We start from the raw sequence: 8,769 nt of genomic DNA, 5'->3' as shown, positions 1-8,769 counted from the left end.
ATTACCATTAAAAACTATCTAATTAACATAGCTAAAATTCGTTTATTGTTCTTCTTTCCATTCTTGTTCTCAACTTCGGGCAAATGGCCAACAGGAACTGCTTTCCCCGGATTTTTGAAAGATTTTTAGCATTTCATGCTGGCCATAATGATTGATGGCATGGACACAAAAAGAAACTGTACTTCGATATTCCCAATTTGGGCAAAAAAGTGGACTACGTGACCGAGGCAAACATAAACACATTTTTTTTTTTTTAATAGAACAATGAAGTTGTGTGGCACAGTAAAAAGCCAATAAAGTCCGAAAAGGTCGTTTTCAGCAATTGCCGCCTGTGAAATTTTTAATTATAGAATTTAATTTGTTTGAACGCTTTTTTATCTTGATGATTGATCATTAGGTCTAAGAAAAAAAAACTCAAATATAATACAAACGAAAAGAAAAAAGTAAATCCGTCTTATGTAACAAAACTAAAAAATTGCAAAAGCCAAAATCATCGACCTTCAAGCAGCCAAAAGCGAGCCAAACTCAGTTCTCAAAGGAGCCATTTCAAAAATTTATTGCTAGCAAACAATTAAACATTGTTTAATGGCAGGGAGTTAGAAACGCCTGTTGTATAGACTGTACAACTGATTATGGTTTGATCATGAGACTTCAATAAAACAAACAAACTGGTTGACCCATTAAGGGGGCCGGTATGGGGGGGGGGAAGTTTAAGATGAGGGTGGGGGGAGACCCCCCTCAGGAGCTAGTCAACCGTTAAAAGGTTCACGGCCAAGGACAAGGAAATCCCAGTGAATGGCTCCATGAATCACGACTTGAAACCGAGACTCCGTGTATCTGAAACAATTTTGTGACTTCTGAAACCTTGGGCGTGTGCTCGTATATATTCGTTTTGCATATTGTTCGCCGTCTTATATCTAATAACTTTTTAGAATACGCTTGTATGCGGCGTGCACAATTAAATTTAAATATTGTAATACTACAAGTAAGAGAATTAAAACAGCGAAAATAAAGGCTGTGCCTTAATCATGCAGCGCGACTCACAGAACAATAGTAGAAAACTGAAGTCGGAAGAAAAGTTTTGACCCAGCCGTGAAGGCATTTGAACGTGTTAAAGGTTATGCTGGCTTTAACCAGATAGCACTTAAGCCATGAAAACATTTAACTGAAATTATTATTTGATTGGCTTCCTAAAATATTGCACGAAAATCGGAAGTAAATGTTTGGCCGAATGTGAATGGTATTAAGGCTAATGTGGGAACTTTTTGCAAGTGACTAATGGGTAATACAGTACGCAGTTTATTGCAAGCTGGATTGCAATCTGTGTGGGCTACTTTTATATTTTTTTTAATAATATAAGCATCACATGATGAATTCCTTAGTAATTTCAGTTTTAAGGAACTGAAGTAATGCAACTAAAAGCATTTTGATGTCAAATGTATTTCCTAGCTCCCACGAACTTATTAATTCATAAATCGATTCAATTTGTATAATGGATCTATCAGATCAATAATTATGTTTTTACTACTCCAGATGCCATGCAACTCGGGGACTTAATAACTTAATGTGGATCGAAGCAAATCGACGTATATACTATGTTGTGTGTTATGATGTGTTGGCTCATTATCGGGCTCGTTAGCTCAATCAAACGATTCGATCTACTAATTTGAACGGTCCGCATTAACATCGGCATTAGTTACTTAGTTAGTTAGTTAGTTGCTAGATGCAGGCTGCAAGGATGACCGGATTGTTGGCAAGTACAAGTGCACATATGTAGATCAATGGCAAATGGCGCCGATCTCGAGATCGCCGCTAACTGAATTTGGTTAAAAGCTGAAACGATCGAAAATAACGCTGCCACTGCCACTGCCACTGAAAAATGTCATTCGAAATGGCGGCCCGCGTCCAATTTGAGAAGCGGCGGCAGCCTTGCAAACGTTATCAGCTTACAGGACAGGAATATATACTCGTATATATAATTATTTTTATAGATAGATTGCTATATGATCTCGTAATCCGTCAGCTGCCATATGCAAATTTCATTTGCCAGATGTTTGGACGTGGACGTGGCTTTCAATTATGCCATAGATATTGTAATGTGCCTGTACTTATCGCCCGGGCTTAGTTTAATGTGCTACATTTACGCATGCAAATTAGTTGTTAAATGTGCTTTTAAAATTTAATCGATATGGCCGGGTGCCACCTACTTGAATCTCGGGCACGCACGTAGCCATGTGATCCGTACTTCCTGTTTACCATTACTTTGTTTTCCAGCTCACTTTCACTCAGTCCCTATACGATCCGCTTCTGCATCCGCTCTAGTTCTGACCCGTTTCGATTGAGTCATTCAGGATCTATTGTACGACTATTGTTGGGTTCTTAAAGTGACTGAGATCTTTGACTGTAATTACACCTAGAAAAACGGGTCCCAAAATAGCGAAAACCAAATTCCATTGATAGTTTTTGAAGGTTAAAATTGCTGAATACTACAAGTATTTTAGTCATGTTATCAAGAATTCTTTTTCCTACCCTAATAGGAACATTATATTCTTTAAAACTATTGTTTATAATAATTACCCTCAATCAGTTTACTGAGTAATAATTGTTATGTTTTATTGATATTATTTCGCTCCGTGCACACACGGCGTATACTTAACATTTGGCATGGGCTAGCTGCGCTTTGTTTGGGTTTGTTTTGGTTTTTTCTAAATGACCTGTGGAGGCTTTTCAAATGACGCCCGCGACTGGAGTGACAGAATGCTTTTGGGGTATTCTATGGTATTACCAATCCGACTGACGCGCACGCGCTAATGGTTAACCCCGCTTTATGGCCAAGCTACAAGAGCAACAAAAACATGGCCAATGCGACGTTCTAGCCTGTTGCCGCACTTGAACTTGGTCGACCAAGTTGAGTCGAGTCAGGCCCCGCGATTCTCGACCCACTCAGCTGGCTGGCTAGCTAGCTGGTTAGCTGGCTGGTGAGAGGAAACCCCACGGCATCGGCTTTGGCATCGGCATCTTGGCTTTAACCCAGCTCCAGCTGGGCAACTACGTCACAGCCGCGTCATGCGAAAACCAGTCATCGTCGTTCGCTGAAGCCAACAATCGTCGGCAATCGGGCGAAACGTTAACGTTCGTTAACTTGGCCGTCGGAATCGGAATCGGAATCTGGGGGTATTTAAGCGGCGGCAACTCGACCTGGAGCATGCATTGATTCGCTATCATTCGCTCTAAAGACTTGTGCCCAGCCTCAAGTAGTTTGCTGACTCTGTTTGTTGTAATACAATTAGCTGACAAGGATAATAATACACATCACCACACATCAGTTTCGAGTTCGCGAAAGGATCCAGCTAAAGTTCAACCAAATATCCCGCCGTGAATTCGAGAGTCGAGAGTTCTTGTCCAGCTCAATTCTAGACGCAAACAGTTCAGTACCAGGAGCGATTTTCTTGAAAAAAAATCAAAAAATAAAATCCCAGCCAGATCGCCAATAAGCAGTGAAAGTGTCAACACATTTCGAGTGCTTATTGCAAATCAAACAAGAAAAGCGTAACCAAGCACATAAGCAAATAGTATTCTAAGTGTTTTTGCCAACACTTTGCGTAAATTTTTGTTATTCACCCCGAAACAAAAACCACCCAAAACACACACAAAACAAAATGATGGCCGTTGCAGCAGCCCAAAAGAACCGCGAGATGTTCGCCATCAAGAAATCCTACAGTATTGAGGTGAGTTTTAAAGTTGAGAAAAAAACATACAATTTCCAAATCAAATAGTAAATGTAAAACAAGCAAATGAGTGACAAGATTTGGTCTACGTGACTATCTAAAGGTTTTGTGTGTTTCCCAAAAACCAGTTAACCGGCCAGTTAGTCGAGCCCATTTTTGTGATCCCGCATTTCTTTTTCGCAAATTCAGTTCGATCAACTCAATCCTCTGTTGGCCATTAAGTCACACCTCTAAGAACAGGCGGCCCCAAATCGAAAGGCCCAAATCGCCAACGGACACAACGGGTTGTGTGTTAAGTTATTATTTAACAAATAAGTGAAAGTGGCTGCCTTTATGCCCCATGCACTTAGCCTGGTCGAAACAGTCGCGCCTCATTGTTGTTGACTCGTCGCTGTTTATGTTTATGCTGCGTCCGGAGCAAAACAAAAAATATGAAATCAATATAAATGATTCAATGAGTTGGGCATCTTTCATCAGCCAAAGCGGTGGCCCAAAAAAAGCAGAAGAAAACAAACAAAAAAAAAAAAACGGGCTGACAGTGAAAACTGCAAGTGATGGAAACCTTTTTCCACCACATCAAGAAAAAGCAAAAGACAAGAAAAAAAACCTTTTACGATCGCCAGTTGCATTTTTTTTCCCCGCCAGAATCGCATGGGGATTTTCGATTTCTCAGTCACATATTATTATTTATCTTCGCACCTGCCTGCCCGCTTTGAAGCGGTGACATCGCATTAAATTACCATTCGTGGCTTTGAATCACAATCAATACAGTTCCATGAATAGCCAGCTCTATTCAAAGAAAAGATCTGCGCTTTCACACACATTTTATATAATATTTTTTTTGAAATTGCGCAATGGTCAATGCTGCTTTGCTCAAAGTCACCACCCAATCGTGGAGCTATAAAGAAAGCCACTCTGGCTTGAAGGTCAAGGCAATCGCCTAATTTCCGCTGCACATCCTGCCAGTGTCACTAACACTGTCTCTTTTGTTTCCAGAATGGTTATCCATCCCGCCGTCGCAGCCTGGTGGATGATGCCCGTTTCGAGACCCTGGTGGTCAAGCAGACCAAACAAACCGTCCTCGAGGAGGCCCGCAGCAAGGCAAATGGTAAGTGAACATGGTGCAACAAGTGGGTCTCTCAATTAGCTTCAATTTCAATTTGGTATCGAAACAATAGTAGTTCAAAAATGTTAAACTGGGGCAATAACATGTGTTTAAAAACTTAAAAAGTTACAATTTGTATTTCTTTTCGGCTTGACTTTATTATTTAGTTTCTTTTGTATTCACCCCTTTACTTATTATTTTCCTTCGTTCGTATTTTTTATAATTTTAAAGACGATTCCGTGGAGGATTGCATTGTGCAGGCTCAGGAGCACATTCCCTCCGAGCACGATGTGGAGCTCCAGGACGAGCAGGCCAATCTGGAGAACCTGCCATTGGAGGAATATGTTCCAGGTTAATATCCCTTTCCATTTCCATGCCCCTGCCATTTTTTTCCTCTTCCTGAGCCTCTATTATCTTTGATTCGTTTTGATTTTGATTATGATTTTCATGGGCTTTATTATTATTTTTATTTCATTCGCTTTTTAGTTGAGGAGGATGTTGAGTTCGAGAGCGTTGAGCAGGAGCAGCAGCAGTCCCAGGAGCCAGAAGGCAACCAACAGCCGACCAAGAACGGTGAGCAGGGGGTTTCTAGAATCCGGCAAGCAACCATAAGTAGTACTTAACTTCTGAGGGGCTTTTGAAAAGCGTGCGACATTGATTTAAGTGCTTAATATGATAAAGTGCCAGGGCAGAGGAAAAGCACTCAGCCACACGGACAATTGTGTGGGCGCGCTCTCTCTTTTTTTTTCTCACTCTCTGGAAATGTGGAAATGTCGCATTTCCCTTTTTCATTTGTTACGCTCGACTTAATAAAAGTACGAAATGCGTTTGCCTGGCAACCAACTGCCACTGCCACTACCACCACGTAACTCGCTTATCGTTTACGTGACCCTAAGCCTTGGAAGATTGCATCCTTAACCATCATCTTATCCCCGCTTCTTTTGGCCCTTTTGCAGATTACGGTCTCACCGAGGACGAGATTTTGTTGGCCAATGCCGCCTCCGAATCCGCCGAAGCTGAGGCTGCCATGCAGAGTGCCGCTTTGGTGGTGCGCCTCAAGGAGGGCATCTCCTCCCTGGGTCGCATCCTTAAGGCCATCGAGACGTTCCACGGCACCGTCCAGCATGTGGAGTCCCGCCAGTCGCGCATGGAGGGCGTGGACCATGATGTCCTCATCAAGTTGGACATGACCCGTGGCAATCTGCTGCAACTGATCCGTTCGCTCAGGCAGTCGGGCTCCTTCAGCAGCATGAATCTGATGGCCGACAATAATCTGAATGTCAAGGCTCCGTGGTTCCCGAAACACGCCTCCGAGTTGGACAACTGCAACCATCTGATGACCAAGTACGAGCCCGATTTGGACATGAACCATCCCGGATTTGCCGACAAGGTTTACCGCCAGCGTCGCAAGGAGATCGCCGAGATTGCTTTCGCCTACAAGTACGGAGACCCGATCCCATACATCGACTACTCCGATGTGGAGGTCAAGACCTGGCGTTCGGTGTTCAAGACCGTTCAGGATCTGGCTCCCAAGCACGCCTGTGCCGAGTACCGTGCCGCCTTCCAGAAGCTCCAGGATGAGCAGATCTTCGTGGACAACCGTCTGCCCCAGTTGCAAGAGATGTCCGACTTTCTGCGCAAGAACACCGGATTCTCTCTGCGTCCTGCCGCCGGTCTTTTGACCGCCCGGGACTTCCTCGCCTCCCTGGCCTTCCGCATCTTCCAGAGCACCCAGTATGTGCGCCACGTCAACTCACCATACCACACCCCCGAGCCGTAAGTATCTATCATCCTGTTTCACGGGGGCGGTTAAAATCACTTCAAAAGGGGAGAAAAAGGCTCTTTGTCCTAGCCTAATTGCATTTGCCTGCCTGCCTGCCGCTTGCTTGTGTGTGAAAGTGGGTAGCTGGGTTTCCTTTTCCGCTTTTCCACTTTGCCCGAGCAACTTTTGTCGCCTGGCACACAGGCAAATTGGCTGCAGGAACTGCGGCAGGCTGCCCAGCTCATTTAACCAGGCTAATTGCCTTATGCTAGCACATTTTCCACACTTTTAACAAGCATTATTCTCTGCCATTACAGCGACTCCATTCACGAGCTGCTGGGTCACATGCCCCTGCTGGCCGATCCCAGCTTCGCCCAGTTCTCGCAGGAGATTGGACTGGCCTCGCTGGGTGCCTCCGACGAAGAAATCGAGAAGCTGTCCACGGTGAGTTGATTTTCTTTAATTGAGTTGCAATGTAACGACCTTAGGCTCAAGTGCAGCTATGACGCAGCTGCTTTTTCTCGCAAACCAAGATCAGTGTTTACTCACTGTCAAAGTCGCCACAAAAACCTTGATCTTAAACAGTCGTACGACTTTCCAAATTTGCACTTGTTTTTATTTTCTTTATTATTTACTTATTGGATCCTTGCTATTCGCTTCTTACAGGTATACTGGTTCACTGTTGAGTTCGGTCTCTGCAAGGAACATGGTCAGATCAAGGCCTACGGCGCTGGACTCCTGAGCTCCTACGGTGAGCTCCTCCATGCCATCAGCGACAAGTGCGAGCACCGCGCGTTCGAGCCCGCCTCCACTGCCGTGCAGCCCTACCAGGATCAGGAGTACCAGCCCATCTACTATGTGGCCGAGAGCTTCGAGGATGCCAAGGACAAGTTCCGCCGCTGGGTGAGCACCATGTCGCGTCCCTTCGAGGTGCGTTTCAATCCGCACACCGAGCGCGTCGAGGTCCTGGACTCCGTGGACAAGCTGGAGACTCTGGTGCACCAGATGAACACGGAGATTTTGCATCTGACCAATGCCATCTCCAAGTTGCGACGCCCATTCTAAGTGGTTGGGGGGGGAGATGATATATAGAAAGAAGCACCCAAAACACCGCCCAAAACACACCAACAGCAACACCAACCCCATACCCAACCCACCACCCAAACATACACATACAGGTGCAACGGTCTCATTTATACAAATTAATTTTAAATTGACATACCGCACAATCCCTCGTACACGTAATCCTTAAACCAAAATTAAGGCATCGCGCATTATTTTTATTTTTTGTTTTTATTGTTTTTTGTTTAGTTTTTTTATTTTATTGTCATCGAAAAGTTGTAATTGTCAAAAAATCAAGCATATTTATTTGTTAATCACCCGATACACCACCCGACCCGCATATTTATCACCGCAACTATTATTGGACCAAAAAATCTTTAGACGTTTAAGTGATGTGAAAACAAAGCCAAGCAAAGCGAATTAAGTGAAGTGAAGAGCTGGGAAAGCAAAGTTCAGATACATCCGCACTTAGTAGGCAAAGTACCACACAAAAACCGATTGTATACTCAGACAAAAATTGTTTTTGTATTATTATTATCTTCTTTTTGTCACTCACAATATTTACCTAGACTATATAGACACGCGATATAGTATTCCCGGTATAGGAAACTTCATTTGAAGAGAGAGTATTTCTAAACAAAAATTATATATAAATACAACAATCGAGTAAAAAACAAATGCGAAAAAAAAACGGAAAAGATCAAAATCAAATGGAAAACAAAATAGAATTTTCTTACATTGTACAATAACTGCAAACGACAATATTACTATTGTGTACTATTATTATTATTATCTATTATTATGCTTATGACTATTACGTATTGTATTGTAGGTATGTAGAGTTTAAACATTATTATTTTATTTAAGTTTTGTGTATTAATAAAATTAAAAATGCAATTGAAAAATAATTACTCTTTGGTTTCTTCATTTAATTATCTTCTTTGGCACTTAGGAACTCTAAAGTCTGAATCTGTTTAGGGAACTTTTTACGACATCAAAGTGGAATATTTATTTAAAAACAAGAGAGAACGCTATAGTCGAGTTCCCCGACTATCTGATACCCGTTACTCAGTTAGTGGAAGGGAGAAGGAGAGTCTTAAACACAGTTTTTC

At 42.7% G+C, this 8,769-nt stretch overlaps 1 protein-coding gene across 2 annotated transcripts; it reads left to right on the top strand.

The window, feature by feature from the left end:
* The first annotated feature begins 3,193 nt into the window (after positions 1–3,193).
* LOC6533224 (tyrosine 3-monooxygenase) lies at positions 3,194–8,513 on the top strand. Of its 2 annotated transcripts, XM_002093914.4 has the most exons (7): positions 3,194–3,728; positions 4,725–4,836; positions 5,065–5,184; positions 5,320–5,406; positions 5,790–6,609; positions 6,913–7,039; positions 7,262–8,513. In XM_002093914.4, exons 1-7 carry the CDS (start codon positions 3,660–3,662, stop codon positions 7,658–7,660), a joined length of 1,734 nt encoding a protein of 577 aa, XP_002093950.1. In that variant the 5' UTR covers positions 3,194–3,659; the 3' UTR covers positions 7,661–8,513. The 2 variants fall into 2 exon arrangements, with proteins under 2 accessions (XP_002093950.1, XP_039230752.1); XM_039374818.1 differs by lacking the exons at positions 5,065–5,184; positions 5,320–5,406 and having other exon boundaries at positions 3,195–3,728.
* Positions 8,514–8,769: the final 256 nt, after the last annotated feature.

Source organism: Drosophila yakuba, chromosome 3L, assembly GCF_016746365.2.
Source record: "Drosophila yakuba strain Tai18E2 chromosome 3L, Prin_Dyak_Tai18E2_2.1, whole genome shotgun sequence".
In the NCBI taxonomy this organism is placed as follows: Eukaryota; Metazoa; Arthropoda; class Insecta; order Diptera; family Drosophilidae; genus Drosophila; species Drosophila yakuba.
Note: the sequence above shows the minus strand (reverse complement) of the source record. Positions and strands in the feature narration are given on the sequence as shown.

Excerpts from the sequence above, each read along its gene's own strand:
- LOC6533224 (XM_002093914.4), top strand. The coding sequence starts at position 3,660 with ATGATGGCCGTTGCAGCAGCCCAAAAGAACCGCGAGATGTTCGCCATC. Across the intron at positions 3,729-4,724 it reads AGAAATCCTACAGTATTGAG|AATGGTTATCCATCCCGCCG; the intron begins GTGAGTTTTAAA and ends TTTTGTTTCCAG. Across the intron at positions 4,837-5,064 it reads GGCCCGCAGCAAGGCAAATG|ACGATTCCGTGGAGGATTGC; the intron begins GTAAGTGAACAT and ends ATAATTTTAAAG.